This window comes from Mycothermus thermophilus (assembly GCF_041956435.1).
Source record: "Mycothermus thermophilus strain CBS 625.91 unplaced genomic scaffold VTJ04scaffold_5, whole genome shotgun sequence".
NCBI classification, from domain to species: domain Eukaryota; kingdom Fungi; phylum Ascomycota; class Sordariomycetes; order Sordariales; family Chaetomiaceae; genus Mycothermus; species Mycothermus thermophilus.
The window spans coordinates 734,448-756,073 of record NW_027191431.1 but is presented as its reverse complement, the minus strand read 5'-3'; the positions used below and the strand labels follow the sequence as shown (position 1 = coordinate 756,073).

At 58.2% G+C, this 21,626-nt stretch overlaps 5 protein-coding genes across 5 annotated transcripts; 2 read left to right on the top strand and 3 right to left on the bottom strand.

Annotated features, from left to right (window-relative positions):
• Positions 1 to 256: 256 nt before the first annotated feature.
• On the top strand, positions 257 to 2,388 carry VTJ04DRAFT_7305 (uncharacterized protein; the record flags this gene model as incomplete). The annotated part of the gene is made up of 3 exons (XM_069365618.1): positions 257 to 1,244; positions 1,440 to 2,144; positions 2,264 to 2,388. The coding sequence occupies 3 exons, from the start codon at positions 257 to 259 to the stop codon at positions 2,386 to 2,388; spliced, it is 1,818 nt and encodes a 605-aa protein (XP_069216634.1).
• Positions 2,389 to 3,011: 623 nt separating this feature from the next.
• On the bottom strand, positions 3,012 to 5,177 carry VTJ04DRAFT_7304 (uncharacterized protein; the record flags this gene model as incomplete). Its single annotated transcript, XM_069365617.1, has 1 exon — positions 3,012 to 5,177. One exon carries the CDS (start codon positions 5,175 to 5,177, stop codon positions 3,012 to 3,014), a length of 2,166 nt encoding a protein of 721 aa, XP_069216633.1.
• A 926-nt stretch (positions 5,178 to 6,103) lies between these two features.
• On the bottom strand, positions 6,104 to 10,645 carry VTJ04DRAFT_7303 (uncharacterized protein; the record flags this gene model as incomplete). The annotated part of the gene is made up of 4 exons (XM_069365616.1): positions 6,104 to 6,908; positions 6,967 to 7,996; positions 8,055 to 9,890; positions 9,952 to 10,645. 4 exons carry the CDS (start codon positions 10,643 to 10,645, stop codon positions 6,104 to 6,106), a joined length of 4,365 nt encoding a protein of 1,454 aa, XP_069216632.1.
• Positions 10,646 to 12,360: 1,715 nt separating this feature from the next.
• On the top strand, positions 12,361 to 15,763 carry VTJ04DRAFT_7302 (uncharacterized protein; the record flags this gene model as incomplete). The annotated part of the gene is made up of 3 exons (XM_069365615.1): positions 12,361 to 12,434; positions 12,503 to 12,622; positions 12,685 to 15,763. 3 exons carry the CDS (start codon positions 12,361 to 12,363, stop codon positions 15,761 to 15,763), a joined length of 3,273 nt encoding a protein of 1,090 aa, XP_069216631.1.
• A 799-nt stretch (positions 15,764 to 16,562) lies between these two features.
• VTJ04DRAFT_7301 (uncharacterized protein) lies at positions 16,563 to 18,633 on the bottom strand (the record flags this gene model as incomplete). Its single annotated transcript, XM_069365614.1, has 6 exons — positions 16,563 to 16,736; positions 16,795 to 17,355; positions 17,416 to 17,824; positions 17,891 to 18,031; positions 18,100 to 18,322; positions 18,426 to 18,633. 6 exons carry the CDS (start codon positions 18,631 to 18,633, stop codon positions 16,563 to 16,565), a joined length of 1,716 nt encoding a protein of 571 aa, XP_069216630.1.
• Positions 18,634 to 21,626: the final 2,993 nt, after the last annotated feature.

Here is a 21,626-nt window from a genome sequence, read left to right as displayed (position 1 = left end):
GGCTTGTCTCATCGCTATCAAGTCTGTCTCCCCGACTTTACTTCATCTCTCACAGCGGTTGTCACGACAAAATGGAGTCATGAATGCGACCAAACACGGGGCAAACTTGATCCCCCAAACCCGCCTCAGTGACTGGTAAATGTAATACCACTAACACTGTGCATACATAACAACTGCCTTGCCCAACCCGCCATAACCCTCCCATCCATGCTGTCTCATTGAGGTCTACAAGACATCCCGTTTGAGAGTGGACATAATGGATCAAGTCACCTACCTCGACGAGGCGGAGGATGGCTTCAGCCCCGCCGACAGCGCATCCAAGGGCAAGGCCAAGGAGCAAATGCCTGCTCAACCTGGAGCAACACCGGCTCAGGCTCAGCATGGCGACTTGGACGTCGATAGCGGCGCTCAACACAGAACTCAATGCCGCTTCACCCAACTTCCCGCGGAACTCATAGCCAACATCTTGTGTAACCTCAGCCCTGTTGACCTCGCGCACGTTTCGGCTACCTGTCGCATTCTGTACACCCACGCCATCGACGATCGCCTCTGGCGTGCCCATGTACAGGCGAACGTTCCGGGCCAGATTATCACCTCGTCCTACCCCTGCTCGACCTTCCGCGAGCTGTATCGCGCTCACGACCCTCACTGGTTTCTCCCCCGCTACAAGATCTGGTTTGGCGATTCGACATACCTGGGCAGCCTGAACCTGATCCGCTACGACCAGCGCCGAGGATGCATCGAGGGCTACCTGCTTCTCGCCAACAACACCACCACCGACCCTCCATTTGCCGTGGACAATCTGTGGGTCTCACCCTTCAAGCCCGACATCCACCTGCACCTCGACCAGCCCAGTCTCCGCCTACCCATCCATCGCCATTCGAATGCCGAAGAGGATGGCAAAACCATCCGCATTCTGACCCGCCGTGACCAGGTCCGCGACGGGAGCAGTCAATCAAAGTGGGAGGTCCGGGATCTATCCGAGTCACGGTCGTCGTATGCAGACCCGATCATGATGCAACTCGGCAACTGGAGCTACATCAAAACCACCTTCCGGCTGGCGCGTTGTTTGTCTGAGGAAGAAATAGAGACCTACGGGACCTCGTCCCATTCGCTGTGGCCACCGACACCCATCCCCTCCTCCCACCGGTTGCTAGCCACGGGCATGTCCATCCACACTGACCTCGGACCCAAACACTGCCCCCTCAAGCGGAGCGAGATTTGCGAGCACGCCTTCCGCATCGGTACGTATCAGGAACCGGATCTTTTCGCCAGACAGAGTGCCCGTCTAGCCTTTTGGACCCGACATTCATTACGCGGCGGTATGTCCCCCGCGACGGGGCTGCCCCGTGTGCTCCCACCTGTATCATTCTCCCCTAATCGGAAGGGGTAAAACTGAATATGATGGCCATTCGCTAACACTGTACCATCACCCCCAGCCCGCGGCCCGTTCCACTTCCAACCCGCCAGTTGGCTCGGCGGCTCCCCCGCTGCCGTCCCGTACGGCCCGCGCACCCAGTTCTGCGAAGAGGTCACCACCTACTCCACCCTCGACCCGGTCCTGTACACGCCCACGCGCCGCTACCCGTTGCGCGGCATCTGGGTGGGCGACTACGGCGTTCACGGCTGCGAGTTTTTGCTCATGCATCAGCCGGATGTCGGCGAGGAAGAGGGCGAGGAAGACGAGGATGACAATGATTCGGACTCAGATGCTGGATCGGACGATACTATTACAGCAACCGAACCTGAGTTCTTGGACGAGGATCCCGAGCACGACTGGGCGACAACATCAAGCCTAAGCACAAGCTCAGCGATTGGGGAAGGGGAAGACGAAACCAACCCCAGCAGCAGTTCTAACCACGCCAACACCAACGCGACATGGTGGAAAAAACAACCCCGACAGAAAACAACAGCAGCAGCGCGGAAGAACAAGACTAAAAACGAAAACAAAGCACCCATCTACCGCGGCCGCCTCGAAGCCATCAAGCTCACGGGTGATAGCAACGTCCCGCGCGGCGAGCCGTCCTTTGTCGTCGACGACCTCGGCGACGGCGGGTTCGTGGGCCTCGGCGAGGAGGCGCCCTTCACCGGAGCCCGGAGGGTCAGAAGTAAAGGACATATTGCCAGGGCGGGGTTTACTTCGGGTATGTTCTTGTTCTTGTTATTGTCATCACCTTTCCTCTCTTAACGTGTGTGTATCGTGTGTTGCGTGTGATCATGGGCTAACCTTTCTATTTTTCCTCTCCATCTTCTTTTTCTTCAGATGAGTACATTGACGGAGAGCTCGTCATCATTTCCCCCGACCTGCTCGCGCACAAGTGGTTCCAGCTCCGGCACGTGAGCTACTTCCGCCGTGTCGACATTGATCGGTTCCTCGTTCCGGAGTGATTGATTGATTGATTGAGGGATGCCCCAAATCGAAGAAGGGACTTCTTGGAAGCACAAGATGTAGTATGGTCTTGAAAGATTTCGACTAGCGTTGTTCCCTTTTCTTCTTTTCTCTTGCGATGTTTGCAACAAGTCCGTTCTTTTCCGGCTTTTGCTTTCTTTGGGAGGAGGGAACATTGGAAGGGAGCATTGGAACCGGTGTTACGGAGCCTAGGGGTACTTGCGAGAAACACGTCCAAGAGGGTTTGGTTGGGAGGTCATGTCAGTTTGTAGACATCAGAATAGTATTAACTATGACCATGACGCCTTACTATGTACCCATCGTGGTGCAAGTCCTCCAGAAACCTATCCGGCGCCCCAATTCCCAGTTCCTCGTATATTAACTCATGATATTCCCCGAACACTCCACTGAGCTGTTGAAAACCGACTCCGTTCTTCCTGAGACCCTTCCTTGCAAGGCAGCGAAGCAAACCCAGACTTCCAGAATTATCTGCTCCAGAACACCCCGACGCCCTCCAAATGCTGACTGTTGAAGTAGGTAACCGCGACGCAACGCAAACCAGAAATCACCCTGATGAGTCCCCCATCACTCGCCATCTCAACCCACAGCCTGCTCCCTTGCATTACTCCTTCCCCTCCCCCTCCTCCTCTTTATCAAACCCGCACCCATACACCGCTCCCGTCTCCCACCTCACGCCCCCCGTCCTCTCCTCCCCAGCAGGGCCCGTACTCTTCTCCGCTCCCATACAGCGCGGACACACCTTGACGCGGTGCCACGCCGTCGCCAGGTTCCCTCGCACGTTATAAATCGCCTTATGATCCGCCGGCTGCGTGTTGTACGCATCATCCGTCGCCTTCACCACCAACGTCGCGCACGCTTTTTTCTGCTCTCCATCCTTCTCACCACCCGTGGCGACCTCCAAGGTGGGCAGCTTGCCGACGTACCGCCAGCGTTTCCACGACCACGTCTTGTTCCCGTAGCACGGGCCCGATGAGGGTGAAGCGCAGTCGTCGACGAGCTCGGCCTGGTCCCACGTCTTGCCGCCGTCGAGGGACACGTCGACGCGCGCGATGGCGCGCCCGCCGCCCGAGTAGGCGTAGCCTTGCAGGGCGACCGGTTCGGCCGAGATGCTGTCGGGGCAGGGGTCCGAGGAGGCGGTGGCGGTGAAGCCGATGGATTTATTCGAGACGGCGGCGATGTCGGTGATGCCGCTTCCGCTTCCGCTTCCGCTGCGGGAGGCCGTGTTGCCGTTGCCGTTGGTGATGGTTTGAGCAGCCTGGCGCATCCAAGGCACGCGTCCCTTGCGGACGCACTCGCCGACCCAAACGCCCGTGATGGCGCTGGTGACGGGCATTTCCTGGATGGCTGGGGCGCGGTCCCAGTTGGGGTTGGGCCCTTCGTTGGGGCCGAAGGATTTGTAGTCGCGACGCTGCCACTGGCTGGTGCTCTCCTCGTCGGACACGACAATCTTGCTGAGCCACTTGACGGAGCGGGCGGCGACGTGGCCGGGCACGACGGCGCGCAGAGGGAAGCCGTGGTCCCGAGGGAGGGGTTTTCCGTTCATGCCGAACGCGAGCAGAACATCCCCACGCGGATCGATGGCTTTGTGGAGCGGGATGGAGGCGCCGTATGCTTCGAGGCCTGTGAATTGAACGTGCATACTATTGGAATCCACGACTTCATCGCCGGAGCTCGGAGATTGTGTCGGGTTGGAGGTCCTGGTGGGCGATGTTGCGTCCCGTACCTTGAGACCTGCGTCGGCCAACACATCCGATAGACGAACACCTTCCCACACGGCATTACTGATCGCTCCGACTCCCCATTGGAGACCGTTCGTCTTGCCGGCGTGGCGGGTCATGTCATTGCGACGGTTCCCGCTGCACTGCAGCGCTGCGGTGACCTTGTGGGTAGGGAACTTTTCCTTCAAGTCTCGCAGAGTGTACTTCTTGACCTCACCGTCGGGCAGCTCAATCGTCAAGCAATGTTCCTCGGCCTTGGCTTCCTCGACGACTGGCACCCACATGTGGTGGCGGATATAGAACAGCTCATTGGGAGTAAGGAATGAACGGTCGAGTTCCTCGTTCGGAGGTTCCGCATTCCGAGGCTTCGCCGTGTGGATGATGAAGCGTGGATCGCGCTCGGGGTCTTGTTTGAAAGGATCCTCGATGCTCTCGGCGGGAGGACGGCCGTCCGGGCCCAGGTCGGCAACGTCGATGAAGCCGATCAGGTACTGGTCCAGGATCTCACGAACGTGCTTGGACTTGTGGATGGTAAAGATGTTCCAGTATGGCTCAATGCTGCCACCCGCGGCGCGGAGGATGACGTCTCCGCCGGGATGGGCAGAGACCCAATCCGTGATATCGTAGACCTTGTCTTCGAAGATGACCCATGGCTGGGGTGACGAAGCGTCGTGTTTCCGGATATCAGCGAGGCGGAATCGGGGAAGGGAGGGATCGCGGTCGTCTTTCGGGAGGGAGGGAGCGTCTTGAAAGTCCGGGGTATCGTCGCCGAGGTGGTTGTATGCGATCATAGACGCCAGGAGGCCACCGCCGAGAAGAACACCGAACGGTGCGGTCCGCGCCTGGATAGGTTGCCGGGATCTGGGTGATGTCTCCGCGGACTGTGTCTCTGGGGCATGATTCGAGGCGCGGGTTTGGCTTGTGTGGAGTCGCCGAGCTCCGAAGGTGGTGGCTCGATGCCGGGATCGTAGCGTGAACTCGGAGATATCTCGCCGGATGAACTGCCGGAGGGTACCGGCAGCGAGCTGCCGTGAGATCCGGGTAGCCATACTTCGCGGTGATATTGGGAGGAAGAGAACGGAATGCGGGAAGAGATCAGAAGGTCGGTAGATGGTGGACTAGGGTTGAACCATTCTCCCGCGAAATAATCTGACCGTGGTTTCTTCCTGTTGTGTCACCTCTGAGATGGGAAAGATCTCCGAGACAAACAGAGAGATGTAGGTGTGATGACACGGAAACTGACAGTTTGTTTTGTTTCAATCGCCTGTCTCACCGCCCGTCAGTAGCCACATGATAAGGTTGACAGGAAGAGTCATGGCGTCGTCCAGGACGGCCACATGGCGGTGGTGGCCGGGAAAGAGCTGGTCCATATCGGAAAGGATGTGAATGACCCAAACCCTTGGACCGGGCTTGTTCCAAACAATGCCAAAGAGAAGAAACTCGACCGATGATTGCCGTTGGCGGCACTCGGAGTGGATCCCCCTGTTACGTCAGAGCTCAGCTTCAGAAGGTCCAGAAGCCCAGGCCGGGAAGCCCCTGCACGCCGGAAAGGGCTCTCATACGCTGAAGGATCCCTGTGCCATTGGCCAGCTGACCAGCAAGGCGTTGTGTCCCCACCGCCGCCGAGAAAACAACGGTCAGACACCGAGCTCCGCCGAGATCCGTCCGGGTGCCGCATCCGTCGCCTGCGTTCCGGTCTCTCGGCACCGCCGTGCTCCACATTCAACCTCACGGCACGGCCATCGCCGGAGGTGTCAAAGAGTCATCAGGACTGGTGATGAATTTATTTTTTTCAAGCACGCAATTCGAAACGATGACGAGATCCAGGACCCAGATGACACCAGAGTAAACCAGGAAAAACAATAGAAAAAATAGAAAGCAAATGTAACGAACCATTACCCAAACTCCACAACTGACTGGACAAAAAAATCTAAACCATTCAAACGCCCACCACAACCAACAATCCTCACCTCCCCTAAGCCAGCTCATAATACTCCCCATACGGCGGCTCCTGGGCACATTGCGTCCCCGTCCCCGACTGCAAGCCCGTCACCTGCTGCCACTCATTCACCACTTCCTCCCCGATCCCTTCCCCAAACCCCTCATCCGCCTCCTCCTCCTCGGCACCATACCCAAACCCACCATCAGCAGCACCACTCATCATAACCGGCTCGATTCCCTGTACCCCTTCCCAGACCCCATCCCCGACCTCTTCCACCCGCTGATACACATGGTCGTCGGCATACCCACCACCACCGTATCCTCCGGTGCCCCGCGGCACTTCCTCTGCCACATCCTCCACGGTTGGCTGCCGAGGGGCAGAACGCTGCTGTTGCTGGGCCGCGTTGGGCCGAGCCGGCGACGCGCCGCGGATCAGGCTCTCCGCGAAGCTGACCGCCCGCTTAGCGTGAGTAACCGTGGTTTCTGCGGGTTTCTTTGTGCTCTTATTCCCGCTGCTGGTGGTGGTGGTCGTCGTGGTGGTTGTCTGGGGCTTCGGGGTGGAGAGCTTGGGGGTTGAGGGGCCGGGGCCGGTAACGTTTTGTTGTTGGACTACTGGAGCCGAAGAGGATTGAGTGGCAGTCGGCTTCTCAGTCTTGTTGGTCTTGGGATTCTTCTTGGGCTTCCATGCCTGGTCCCATTTTCCCGAGTGATCGGAGCTGGGGAGAGAGGAGGACTCGGGGCTGTCCGACACAAACTCGCCGCCGTCTTCGGCAAGATCGTCTGGCAGCCGGCCGGTGCGGGCCGGGCCGCGGTAGTCCCACGGCTTGACTCTCCTCCTCCTGCAGGGAGTGTGAGTAAAAGTTTAGGTGGGTAAGTAGGTGTAGAGAGGTGCCTTACCTCTTTTTCGGTTTCTTCCGCTTTTCCTCCTCTTTGGCTTCTGGGCCTGCCGCGGAGGTGGTTGCTGGTTCTGCTTGATCCTTCTTCGAGCTTGTGTCTTTGTTTTTCTCAGGCTTCTTGGCGGGCGTCTTCCTGGTTCTCTTCCTCTCGGGCTGCTCCTCCGCCGAATCCTCTTCTGAGTCCTCCTCCGCCTTTCTCTTGCTCCTCTTCGCGAGCCACTTGATTTCAACCGAGTGATTTTCAAGGAAATGTCGCGTCCATTCATTCGGAGGCCAGTACTTGAACAGCGGCTGGCCGCAACCAAAGTTGCACTCGACATTGGTGTGCCTATCCTCGAGATGCTGGCGAACCGTCACCCATTCGTCAACCGGGAACGTCTCTTCGCAGTCCGGATACGGGCACCGCTCTACGCGGCCCAGCAGCAGGTTGCGCATGCTGGCGTAATCCCGCTGGAGCCGGCGCACCTCGGTCGGCGTCAGCACCGACAGCGACACCGTAGGAAGGCTGTCCTTCCGCAGGTCCAGGAGCAGATCGATCGGGGGAGCGTTGACGGGCACCTCGTTGCGCATGTGCACGTCGAGTGGATGCGCCCAGCTGTACTTGCGCATGAACGCGCCGTCGTCGACCACACCCCTGTTCCCGGGCACCTGGAACAACGGTTCCCAGAACTGGGACTGGGACTGGGGATAGGATGCCAAGGGCGACCATGGCGGCGGTAACGAATCTTGTTGGTGCTTCTTCTCGTGCTTCTTGCGCAGGTGGCCCGGCGGAGGCAGGTCGGCGCCGGGAGGAGCCTGGAGCTGGAACTCCTCGGGCTTGTAAAACAATGAAGCAGCTGCGGGCTGGGGGTCCCACGGCTGAACCGTGTTGAGGTCCTGGGTTGGGTTGATCCCCCAGAGCTGGTAGTCGTAGTGCCGCTTGGTCGCCGGGATCTCAGCACCCTCTCCCAGGCTGCGGTACAGCAGCACGTCCGGGGTGTTGTAAATCTCGCGGTAGCCAAATGGCTGCTGGTGGATAAAGTTTCCAAAGTCTGCTTCGCGTTAGCCATACCTATTCTTTGTTCTGGGGCCGGGACGCGCATCACGTACGTGGAAATTGATCCTCCTGTGTGAGCGCGAGGTGTACCTTCGGCTCGACAATCATCCTCGCCATGAGCCGCCACTCTTCCTCATCCAGCGTTGGCGAGACGAGGAAGAACGGCTTCAGTCCGGTCTTCCCGTCACCTTGACTCACGACGATGTAGAGACTCTCAGGATCCACCTCATCGTGCTTGTCCGTCAAGAGGCGCGCTGCCATGCTCCGGAACTGTCCAAGCGATGTCTTGACCGGATCCCACGTGAAAGTCCTGCCCTTGAGATTGTGGATGGAATCCAAGGTGTACTCCTCAAAGACGGGCCGGATCGACAGGAACTGCGGGAACATGTCCAAACCACCCGCGTTGCCGATCTTGGGCTTCGCGTCGAGCCATCTGAGCCACTCGCCGATGCGTTCCGCAAGGGCCCGGAAGGCTTGGTCCAGATGATGCTTGTTGCCGTTGATGTCCACGACCACGTCCGGCGTCTTGTCGATGAAGAAGATGCCCTCTCCAGGCAGGTGAACCTCGATGGAGTCCAGCCTATACAAGCTCTCCGTGGAGAGCGAGTTCTCTACCAGCCCCATGATGCGCCTCCGCAGGTAACGTGCGTCGTTGGCATTTCTCCGGAGCAAATACTGCTCATCATACGGCCGGCTGGAGCCGGGGAGCCAAACGTGCCAACGTTCGGGGCCGGTGCTCGCCTCCAGCACAAGCGGCGCTTCGGGATCCTGCTCCCAGTGGCTGACGATCTCATCCCAGAGCGTGGGCGTAAAGACAAGCCCGCCATACACGGCGCCGTTGCCGGGGGCCTTCCTCCTGTTCTTGACGGTGAAGGCCGCGTCCGGGACGGTGGGCTGTCCCGGCCGGTTCACGAGCCACCCGGCCGTCAGAACGCGACACGCATTTGCCAGCCACGGCCCGTAATGGTTCGTGTAGCGCACGGCGCGCGGATTGTCGGGCATGCGCAGATACGCAACATCCGGGCGGTCCAGGTGGCTCAGGTCGCCCGTCCCGCTGCGGGCGTCGCCGCGGGTGTAATCGAGGACGACCTTCAGGACGCGATGCGACGCGTTGGGCTCCCACGACCACGGCATCGGGTCGCCAGGACCGGCTAAGAACAGCGCATATCGCTCAATTGCGTCCTCGTCCTCGTGCTCGGTATAGGTCTCGATGACCCACTCCCAGGCCAGGTGGTCGTTAGAATAGTCGCCGGGACCGCTGCACCAGATGCTCATTGCCTTGGTCTCCGGGTCATTAAAGAAGCGTTTGCGGGTGTTGTAATTGGAGTAGTCCTTCCTCTTGTCCATGAAGAACAGATTGTAAGAGACGCCGGCGCGGTTGTCGAGACACAACAGGCGGTCGATGGCGTCGACAAAAGTGTAGAAAGCGTCGCTGCGCCACCAGACGATGCCTTGGTAGCCATAGAGGGGAATCCAGCGGCCGGGCCTCTTGCCCATCGGCCCGCCGACACCGGGCCGGAGGTTGTATGCAAACTCCTCCGGGTCTGCCCACCGATTGGGGTTGTGGTCGCTCGGCCTGTGCTCGGAGAGCTCCTGGAACACATTGCTCACGTAGCCGGATGGGCCTGAGCCACCGCGCAGTGTGAGCTGATGCTCCGGCTGCTCCCGCTGCTCTTGATGCTCCTGATGCTCCTGGTGCTCCTGATGCTCCCCACGGGCCACGTCAACATCCATAATTTCCTCATCCTCATCGGATGACGCCTCGGGATCGTAGTCGTCGAGATCCGCATCTCCTCCCCGAAGGTTGAGCGCCGGAATCAAAGCCTCGAGCGGCTCCGTCTTTTCCTTGCCTTTCGGTGGGTAATAGCTGTCCAGGACGATATCGGGATCTGCTGAGGTCGTCAGTTATCCATTTGGCTGAAATGTTTCTTTTTCCGCAAGGGAACTTACCTCTCGCGCCTGCATCGGTCGAATACGATCTCGTGGTATACCCGTTCAAAAATCTCATCTCATCTCCCACTCCATCCGTGATCACCTCCCCTTTGAGCGGCCTCTTCTCGTTTTCCAATTCCCCGATTTTCCCACCGCTAATCGGCGCGACGGGCAGCCCAAACCACGCCATGGCAAGCTTGAAACCAATATCCGCGTTCCTCGCTTCCTTACGAAACCTCGGCGAGGCCAGCAGCTGGTTATACCGCCAGGTGTTCTCCTCGCGGAGCTCCTGCAGGTGGCTGCTCTCCAGCTCCGTGCCGGGCAGCCGGGGACGCGGACTCAGCAGGGCGATCTCGTGCGCGGGGAAGAACACCTCGAGGATGTTTTGAATGTCAACGTCGCGCAGGAGTTTGCGGAACGCCTTCACGACGGCCCAGAAGCGGCGCGAACGCGGGCTGATGGTCAGGTCCCAGCGTTCGGGAGCGTCCTTGTTCTGCAGGACCTTGGGGATGTCAGGCTCCGTGGAGATCTCGGGCTCGGGGAGGGGCTCGAAATTTCGGCGACGCTTGGGCGCGGGCGAGCGAGACCTGGACCTCTGTCTGTCCTGGCTGAAGCGGACACGCTTCCTCCGGGTGGTAGGGGTGGTAGGGGTGGTAGGTTGATCTGTGTCGTCGCTCCCTGGGAACAGTTTGCTGAGGGACCAGAATGGCATTCTGGATATCTTGAAGGCTATTGGTGTAGGATGCTGTACTCGGTTTCGATCCAATTAAGAGATTGTTGTTGCCCCTGAGTTGGAAGCTCAGAGTATATGGGGAGCAACATGGAGGGCAAAGTGAGAAGGAAAAAAAGGAAGAGATGTGAGATCAAGTCTCTGTGGTAAACATATCCGGGCGGCGAGACAAAGAGGCAACGATGATGGTGATGGTGATGCTTTGGCGGCATTCCATGACCGATGGCTGCTCTCCTTTGGTAGCTGTCCCATTGTTCTTTGTTGGAAGCTCTCAAGCCGGCGTCGAACACTGGATAGGGGATTCGGGAGGACACGGTACAAAGACATGGCGGCATGCAAACGGAAGGCAGACAGAACTGGATTGTTTCCGGCACAAGGCCAAAGCCTCGGATTCTTCGGGGTGTCGTTTAACACAATGAAATGTCGATATGGAAGTAAAAGCTTCCCAGCATGGAGCCAGGTGCATTGTTGAGTTGTTGGAGGGATGGCCATGACCAGGGAGGTAAACTATGGAGTGTCGAGGCCAAGGGAGACTCGGAGGAGCCAAACGAGTTGTTAGCATGAGAATGGCTCTCATGCCGTCTGCCGAACAGCTATATTGGGTGTTTGTGGCGTTCACATGGTCAGGCAACTGCAACTAACCCATCAAGAGGCCAAATGTTGCTTGTTGTCCTTCTGCTATTCCTTGATCTTCGGAATCAAGAAGACATCGGCCTTATTAGAATTACGTCCCTGATGCGTCCATTGTTGAGCATCCAGGTTTGTGGAATCCCTCGACAAGATACGATAGTGGAAGTCACGCCATAAGGCGCCTGAATGATGGTGCTGACATCTCCTGCTGTACTAATTTGACCCCAATTCTATCATATGTCACTTCAAGCCAAACCAACCTCGACCCAGACATCCCAACATTGAACGTTGGGAAGTCAGGCCAGAAACCGAGGGAGCAGAGACAAAAATGGCGCTGGAGTGCTTCTTCGAGGCATGAACATCCAAACAATTTAGCAGTAGATACTCAATGCCTCGAGATGGGGTACTAACAATGACATCTTACACGAGCATGGCAACGCCGAAGTCCTCGTCTATGACTTCATTGTGTTTGTTGTTCGCTGGCCGGAAATGGATGTTGATTGTCAAGCGAAAGCGGCCAAGTCCCAGATGCCAAGAGCTGAAGGATCCACATCCTTGGCGGGGCTGCAGCTGAGCTGGCAGATGCAACCCCTAACCCTGGTACTGCCCTCCAACGGGAAATGACCTGCAGAAAGCCCCACCGCGTTTCATGCGAGTTTGTGGGGAGGATCCACTTTCCGGTCACCCGGGAAACGGGACTGGTCAAAACAGTCAATACCCACAGGACCAACTCACAACGCCAGACCGCTTGACAAATTGCAGGAACGAGATCAAGCTCCTCCGGGCGCGAGAAACGTCATCTCCTTCTCTTTCCCACTCCTCGCGTTCACTTCTGTCGTTCGCTTCTCGGACCAGCATCAACACACTCATTCCACCTTTTTTTATTGCTGACTTCTCTTTTCCTCTTTATTTCCTCGAGTATCCATCTCGACAACCGACCAGCAAACGACGTCGTGATTGGTTTTCCCTATCCTATCGAATCTCCCCACCTTTCTGTCAGAATTGTCCGCTTCCTGTGATCCCGACATCGCTTGCTTGCTGAGGGCCTTTGGCACCCGCAAGCCGCCATGGACCCGAATGCCTCCTCCATCACGGTCGCCGTTCGAGTGCGGCCCTTCACCATCCAGGAAGAGGCTCAACTGTACGTTGCCAGACTGGTTTCGTGGCCTCAGCGACGGCGGGTGTTAGCTGACATACTCCGTATCCAAGGGTCAAATACGATGATACACCGCTTTTCCTAGGCGATGGCTCGCTCGCGGCTGCGCCAACCCCGAAGCTCCGCCAGCGCGGCATTCGCTCTGTCATCAAGGTCGTTGACGACAGGTGCCTGTAAGACCCGCTCCATGCACATGCCTCCTCGCATGCCACAGAGCCAGGCTGACGCCTCGCAGTGTCTTCGACCCTCCGGAAGACAACCCCGTGCAAAAGTTTACTCGATCTGTCGTGCCCACCGCCGCAAAGAAGGTCAAGGACCAGGTTTTTGCCTTCGATCGCATCTTCGACCAGAATGCCACCCAGATGGAGGTTTACGAGGGAACAACCAAGGCACTGCTGGATAGCATTCTTGAGGGCTACAATGCTACTGTGTTCGCCTACGGCGCCACTGGCTGTGGCAAGACGCACACCATCACCGGCACTACAAAAGAGCCAGGAATCATCTTTCTCACCATGCAGGAATTGTTTGAAAGGATCGAGGAACGCAAGGACGAGAAGATCACCGAAGTGTCGCTCTCGTACCTTGAAATCTACAACGAGACTATCCGCGACTTGCTCGTTCCCGGTGGGAGCAAGCAGGGGTTGATGCTGCGGGAGGACTCGAACCAGGGAGTCACCGTGGCGGGGCTCACGAGCCATCACCCCAAGGACGTCCATGAGGTGATGAGCATGATTATCCAGGGCAACGAGTACCGGACTGTGTCGCCGACTGCAGCCAATGCTGTGTCGTCGCGCTCGCATGCGGTGCTCCAGATCAACGTGGCGCAGCGTGACCGCAACGCCTCCGTCAACGAGCCACACACCATGGCGACCCTGAGCATCATCGATCTTGCCGGCAGCGAGCGCGCCAGCGCCACGAAGAACCGCGGGGAGCGCCTCATGGAGGGCGCCAACATCAACAAGTCGCTGCTCGCCCTGGGCAGCTGCATCAATGCGCTCTGCGACCCGCGCAAACGCAACCACGTCCCGTACCGTAACAGCAAGCTCACGCGACTCCTCAAGTTCTCGCTCGGCGGCAACTGCAAGACGGTCATGATTGTCTGTGTCAGCCCCTCGAGCGAGCACTTTGACGAGACCCAGAACACCCTTCGCTATGCCAACCGGGCCAAGAACATCCAGACCAAGGTGACGCGCAATGTTTTCAACGTCAACCGCCACGTCAAGGACTTCCTCGTCAAGATCGACGAGCAAATGGCCCTCATCAACGAGTTGCGCGCACAGCAGAAGGAGGCCGAGAAGACCTTTTTCGCCAAGTTCCGCAAGCAGATGGAGAAGCGCGATGCTGTTTTGCGCGAGGGCATCCTCCGCCTGCGCTCTGCTTACAAAAATGCTGAAGCTGAGCGCAACGAGAAGGTGAACCTCGTCAAGAAGCAAAAGGCCATTGAGCGCCGCATCGCCTTGCTGTCAGCGTGGCTTGCTGCGTTCGATGCTGTGTGCGAGGCTCGTGGCGACGAGGACGACATGCCCGAGAACCTCGTTGCCATGCGGAAGACTGCCAGCGGCATCCTGGCCGAGCTTGAGAGCAGCCGCCACCATCTGCGCCAGCGCATTGAGCGCTGCAACTGGGAGCGTGTGCTCGACACTGCCATGAACCACACCCTGTCTCAGCTGTCCGCGGACAGCGGCATGACAGACGGTTCTGAGAGGGACACGTTGGCCAGGGAGGTGGAGCTGCTCAAGGCGGGATTTGCTCGGGATATGTACCGCGAGCTTGTGGAGCAGGACAAGGCCGGTGATGCGGCTATCCTGCAGGTGGTGCTGAAGGCGCAGTTCGACATCCTCGCCGCTCTTTCCGACAGCCTCAACATGACCGAGGAAGAAGCTGTGGCCCGCGCAAAGACGATGGTGACCAAGCTCCTCGAGACGGGCTGCTCGGCGGCTTCGCACGTCGTCAAGCCCGATGGCTCCATGATGCCGGTTGAGCTGTTCCCGCCCACCAAGCGTGGAACGCCAAAGCGCAAGAAGTCTCTCAGCATCAACGCCAAGCCAGTTCCCCCACCCGTTCTGGCAGCGGAGTCGGTGCTCAAGTCGCCCGTTCGGGCGTCTCCACGTCGCCGCAAGCTTGGTGGCACTCGGAAGAGCGTCGCTTTCGCCACACCTGTTAAGAAGAAGCACACGGTGCGCTGGCGTGACGACGAGAGCGAGCAGGGAACGCTTGCTGATTACGAGAAGACGCCGCAGCCGTACTCTTCTCCCGAGAAGTCATCGCCGGAGAAGGAACTGTCGCGTCCTGCAGTCCCCTCCTACCTCAACCACATGGATTCGCCGCAGAAAGAAAGCCCAACACTTCCTCTGCCTGATATCTCATCCCTCAGCCTCGGCAAGCCAAACCGCTTCCAGGCAGGCTTCCTTTCCAAGAGTCGCCCTTCTACATCCCAGGGGGGCGCGCCTGGGCCCAACGGCTCCCCGGTCGCTCCGACTCTGTCATTGAACCTCACGGGCTCCTCCGACACCGAGGACCGCCCGTCGCCGCTGCGCAGCCTTCCGATCGCGCGAGCGACTAACTCTCTCTCGCCCCCCACCGTTGTGCGCCGTGCCGCGTCCCCGATGACGAGCGATTCCGAGACGGGCGGCAATCCCGTCAACAACGAGAACGAACCGCCCCGCCCGGTCGCGCGGTTGTCTCCTGCCTCGCGCCTCCCGCGCGCCTCGCTCGGCGGCTCCGGCTCCGACTCGGAGATCGACCCGCTCAAGATCCGCTCCGCGCTGCAGATCGCCAAGCGCCGCGACCGGTTGTCGCTGCACGGCGCGTCGGCGTCGCTGGGCAGTGCCTCGGCGCTGATGAGCAAGCGTGTCTCGTCGGTTGGGTCGGTGTCGTCGGTCTCTAGCGCGGCCGGTGGCAGCAGCATCTTGGTGGGAGGTCATAGGAGGGCCTCGGCGAGCTATTCGCATCCGAACTCGTCAACCAACGGCATCTCCCGCCACCGCAGGGCTAGTACCGACCGCAACAAGCGCTCGCCGCCCAGGCCGATCCCGGTGACTTCGTCGCCTTCGTCGGTGGAGCCCCCGAAGCCTACGGGTTCCGGGATGGGTGCTAGGAGGGCCAGCCAGGAGGGTGTTGGAGCGGGGTTGTTGGGAGCTGGAGCTAAAGCGATAACGGCGGGACAGGCGAGGAGGATTGGGATGGGCGGTAGTTTGAGGTTGGCTGGGGAGCGCGCGGGGAGTCCGGGGTCGGCGAGGCCAGGGTTGAGTTCGAGTGTTGGTAGCACGGGTGCTACGGCCGGTAGGCCGAAGGCGAGTATGGTGTGGAGGTGAGGATTGGTAGCTCGTGGTGTTGAGTGTTGACTGGCGGGGTTGTTGTGTTTGTTTTCTTCTCGGGATGGTTACAGGGGTTCATTCGGTTTGGGCTGGGTTCCGGTCACGTACTATTATTATGACTACTAGATGGGGGGTACACATGGGTTGGGGAGACTGGCGTTTGTTGTTTGTTTTGAGTGTGTGTATGATTTTGTTTTGTTCTTCTCTTTTCCTTCTCCGATGGCCTGTTTTCTTTTTTGTCCTGTTCTTCTTCAATGTATATTGCTTCCTACCCTCGTGTCTTTGGTCCCATGCAGGAACCTTGTACGAGTAGCGTTAATGAGGAAGCAGTGTGTATGATGACCGTTTGTCCGCCGAGGCCTCTTTTATGAGATGGGTGCCAGATATTCGAGGATTGTCATGACGTCATGGACTGGGTCAAGTATCATCCTCGAGTGAACTGGTAAGCTCTCCTGGACCGTTTGTCGTGTTTGTGGTCCAGTACGTGCGCAATTGTCTTTGGGATATTTTCAAGCAGCTGGAAAGACGACCCCTGATCCCTCCCATCGTACATCCTGCATACATGGTATCATTCATACTCGTGGTCGGACAACATGACGACAGCTTGATCGTTTGATGCTACTCCGTTATGTTTCTCATCCAACCAACACGCTTATACTACCTGACCTAACATCCTGGGTATCAACTGACACTCGCTCACTCACTCACTCTCCCCTTATCCGAGGTATCCAACACAATCTGTACATACACAAACTGGTTTTCGAACCTTTCAACCACCCATATCCTCCGCTTTTAATTAAACCTTCTCCTTCTCGGCGCTCTCCTCGGCCTTGGTCTTCTCGGCGTCGGAGCTCGAGGCTACGATGGCCTGGTCGGCGTTGAGGAGTTGGGTCAGACCAATCTCGTTGTTGATCTCGGCCATGCGCTCAAAGTCGGCTTGGGCAGTACCCTCGGAACCGAAGACGACGTCCTGCACAGGTGGTCAGTCGTACGCTTATGGCAATTTGTGAGTAAGAAGTGGAACTCACCATCTCTTCGAGCGTCAGGCGCTTAGTCTCAGGCACCAAGAACCAAATGAAAGCAGCACCGAGGTACGTCAGCGCGCCGAACAGGATGTACGTGCCGTAGGGGATACCCTCGAGCATGTCCGGTGTGACCTGGCCGACGATGAAGTTGTTCATCCAGTTGCTGCTGGCACCGAGCGCGACGCCGTAGGGGCGGGTGCTGAGCGGCCAGATCTCGGCGACGATGATCCACGCGCAAGGGCCCCACGAGTAGCCGAAGTGCACGACGAAGAGCCAGACCATGCAGACGGCCGCCCAGCCCGCGGCCGCCTGCTCGTGCCAACGGTCCATGTTCTTGGCCACGAGGATGGCGATGATGATGTGGCACGTGCCCATGCCGATGGCGCCGATGGTGAGGACCGGCTTGCGGCCCGTGCGGTCGATCCAGAGGACGGACGGGATCGTGGCGATGAACATGACGATGCCGACCACGCCGGTCGCGAGGAGCGAGGTGGTGTTGAGGTCGAGGCCGAGCTGAGCGAAGATGAAGGGTGCGTAGTACAGCACGGCGTTGATACCCGTCCACTGGAAAACGCTGGTGTCAGTTATGGAGGCTCAGGGGGTTAGGGAAGATGTCTGACGCACCTGCTGGAAGAACATGGTCACGGTGGCGACAATGACGCGCTTGAACATGGCCCGGGTCTGGAACAGCTTGCGGATGGCGACGAACTGCAGCTTGAAGATGTTCCAGGCGGTGGGCTCGCGCAGGTTGGGGAAGAGCTCGGCGACGGTGCGCTTCTCGAACAGCGACTGGGCCTTGATCTCGAGGAACTCGATCTCGACCAGCTCGTGGTCCGGCGGCAGGTCGCGCAGGTGCGACAGGACCTTGCGCGCCTCGTCCTCGCGGCCGTGGTGGATGAGCCAACGCGGCGAGAAGGGCATGAAGATCATGCCCACGAACAGGATCGCGGCCGGGCCCAGCTGGAGGCAGGTCGGCACGAGCCAGGCGGCGTCGGATTGACTCTCGCCGGTGCCGCCGATGAAGTTGGTGCCGCTGAGGGAGGGGGCCTGGTTAGCAAGGGGGAAGATAACTGTTGAATATCTACTTTGGGCAACGTACTAATCGATCCAGAAGCTAATCATGATACCAAAGCAAATGGCAAGCTGCTGGGTGGCGACCAGAGCACCGCGAACTTCGGGGGGAGCGACCTCGGAGTTGTAGATGGGGATGATCATGGCCAAGCTACCGACGCCCATACCGCTGGAGGAGTGTTAGCAAGCGAAAAACCCACCAACCGCCGCTGGGTGAAGAGCAGAGAAGAAACTAACGTGATGAAGCGGCCAGCCAGGATGGCGTTATGTCCGACAGTCACAGCCGTAGCCTGAACGATGACACCGAGCATGAAGACGGCGCAAGCGACCAGAACGCCGTACTTGCGCGAGAGAACCTCAGCGATAAAACCAGAGAGAAGAGTTCCAATCCAGGCACCAAGCTCCAGGATGGCTGTCAGCCAGCCCTTCTTGGTCTGGTCCGTCGTGTACTCGCCCATGTCTTGGAGGTGTCAGCCATATTGGCTGTCTCGTTGCGTTTGGTGTCGCCCAATCTCGATGGATTTGAGCCGAATAAGGGAGAGGAGGCTGAGTGCGCTACTTACGCCTGTTGAACGCCGGCATGGCCAGCACACCCGAGAACATGCCCTGGTTGTAACCGTAGAGCACACCGCCAATGCAGGCAAAGCAGGCGATGCGGAAGACGCGGAAGTTCTTCCAGAGGGCGCGGGCACCGCTCTTGCCCATCATGGCCTGGCGCTTGTGAAGCGCGGCATCGTAGAAGCCGGCCGCGCCGGTGTCGCCTCCGGCCATGGTGATGGATGGTTTACTTGGCCCTGTCTGTCCTCGATCTTCAATAAGTTATACGGCGGTCTGGGATACCAGGACTCTCCGTCCCGATAATGATGCTGCCTGCTCTTTGCTGGGGAGGAGAAGGGTCCGGCCCGTCGTCGATGCTCGTCCAAGCCCGAAGACACCAGATGGCCAGCTACCAAGAAGAGAGACGGAGAGAGAGAGGGAGAGCTCCATTCAAGGTGAGGAGCAGGCGAGGGGAGCTCTACATATTTAGATGGCGGCCCGAAGGAAGACCATGCCAGCTTGCTCCTTGCTACCCTGCCGGGTACATACCCATCATACACACTCCCATGCGCCTGGATGAAGGGATGATGCGACGCGGGGAGGTCAACCCAGAAACAAGCACCCGTCAATGGCACCTCGCGGGGGTGGCCATCGTGTCATTGGGGCGTTCCATCTCATATGGTTTGTCGTAGTCGAACCTGGGGTTCCACGGCCCGAGCTCGACCTCCATCCATTCATCCAATCGATCGAAGGTCGGACATGCGTAATGAGCCTAGAGCCGCCCTAGAGATATCCGGCAGATTACCTGCCTTTTTCTCCTTTTTCGGTGGAACGGTAGCCGCGAGCAAGGACGCCGTGTCCTCGTGTCCCCATGACTTTGACCAGACCTGTGGAAGACCACGAGGAGCGGGACAACATGTCATGGCTTAAGACGGGGGGAGAGAAACAACAAGCAACACGCACATGATCCAGTTCCAGCGTAGCACTGGCATCCTTCCAGCACAACAGTCGCAGCAGCACCGAAGCATCCTCATCAGTAGTATCAGTGTCAGCACGGTGGAGATGGGAGTTGGAGTACGGTGTAGTTCGTCGTCAGGCGGCGGAAGGCCGGATGAATCCAGTTACAACCGAGGGTGCCATTGGCCAGGTCGGACCGTGTTGGGGATCGGCGGATGCATGGAACGGCAGAGACCGAGGACTAGCCATGTTGCAGTCGGAGGAGCAGGCAGGAAACCTCCTACAGCCCAACGCGTAGGCATGTTTGGAGAGGGAACTCCTCCCAGGATGCAGTGAGCCGGCATCAGTTCCCGGGCTCGGAGTTGCCATTCCTCCCATCCCCACGTTGCACAACCGCCCGTCCATGCTCCCCTTGGGTCAACTGGGCTTCAACCCAGCCCCCAGGATCGGTATCAACACCAAGAGCTATGTACTGCGAGATTCATCACCAAAACCTTCGAAGACGTTGAGAAACCGCGGCAGCCAAGCAAAGCCAAGTGCTAGGCCAAGGCTCTCCTCCGCAAAATCCAATGCCGAAGCCACCACCACACAACGACACATCCGGCTGCTGCTGTTAGTTAACAGAACTCGGCGCGCGGTGCATTGCCGGTCTCCGCTAGACTCAAACGCCGAACCTTTGCCTAGCACTAGCGCGGACAACATCCGCTAAACAAGGGCACAGTGCAGAAGGCCACCAACATCTCGCCCTTCCGTAGCGGGTGTCGCATGTATGTACTGTGCCGTACACGGTGGTCTTTCACTTCTTCTCCCCCCGATCCAGAGTGCCGATTTAGCCTGAAATGTCACCCCCGGGAGCACCGCACACGACCAAAGGCCCCTATTGGCGCGCCTTGCGGCGTCGATCCAGCCCTGCTGGAAATGGGCAACGGTTTGTGGTGCGCATGTACTGCGGGATGTACGGACATCGGGCCTTTTTTGTGTCGTTGTTGTGGTTGAGTGGATCGGCAATGCGCAACATCTCCGCTCACAAGTGAAGCGCAACAAATCTGGTGGCGCGGAAGGCCCTCCGGGGCTAAACTCAGTTGGGGTTAGTGAGCGCAAGTCAAGCTTTCGGCGGTGCGGCAGAACCGTTGGTGGCGTTTAGCGGCGACGACGACGAAAGTCGTGATGTTTATCTAGATCGCTGTCAGGAAGCTCTGAGATCGTGGACATTGATAGTGGTGGCGATGATGGTGGATTGGTGGTCTTATTTTTTGGGCTCGAGATTGTCAATGAGCTGAGGGTGACTTTCTGTAGCAAGGTCCTCATCGACGAACTCTCGCCCGTCAATTGGCAGGTTACGGCTGGTCAAAAAGTGTACGGAGTAGATTGCAGACAAGAATCCAGCTTCGCATCTCGCCCTTATCCGGTTGTCCTGATGGCCGGCACCTGGTCCTCATCGCGAAGTTCCGTTCATCAAAAGACAGCTTACACGTTCAGAGATAGTGGGTTCAATGACCAGGCCAAACCCGACGGCCACCCATTGCGTTCTGTGACATGGCACATACAAGCTCGGGGCCATGTTTGTATGACCCGATGTTCTTGACCACGTGGGAACGTGTGACAAACAGGCCCGCAGGTTCGCCAGGCATTACGGAGAATGGTGGATAATCTCCCAGCAAGGGGATAGGTAGAGTCTTGCGATCATCTGGCCGCCTGATATCTGGACAACACGGGAGTCCCAGGAGAAGCCCCGCAATTGTAACAGGCCCTAGGACGCCTGTCACTTATGTAGAGATCCTAGTCAAGGAGGTAGTAATCTGTGATGTTGCTCCAATGCCGTGGTGCCGGATCTTCATAACAGCTCAGCGGCTTGAGGTGACGATGTAAGATTGATCCTGCAAGGCTACCCGCCGGGCCATGAGAAACTAGTCAGCAAGGTCTTCCCGCGGTGGGTATGAGTATATGAAGTGCCATGCTGTTGGATACCATGTATGATGGGAGTGACGGCGGGCTGCTACAGAGTACAACAGTCAGAATCCAAGGCAGGGTTGAGTTGGATGGAGTAGTATGAAGTACGATAATGATTGTCCCTCCGACCTAGGCCGAGATCACAACAGTCAGCAAGTGTTGATTCATATAATTCCCTGAGCCTACCAGGTATGATGAAGTCAGTATGGCTGCAATATCGGGCTGTCCTTCCAAGGATGACAAGAGCATGCTATTGCGACAGAATCAAGTTGTCGGATGGAGGGTGGTTGGCTTGGGCTCAGAGCCATTATTGCCTTGGC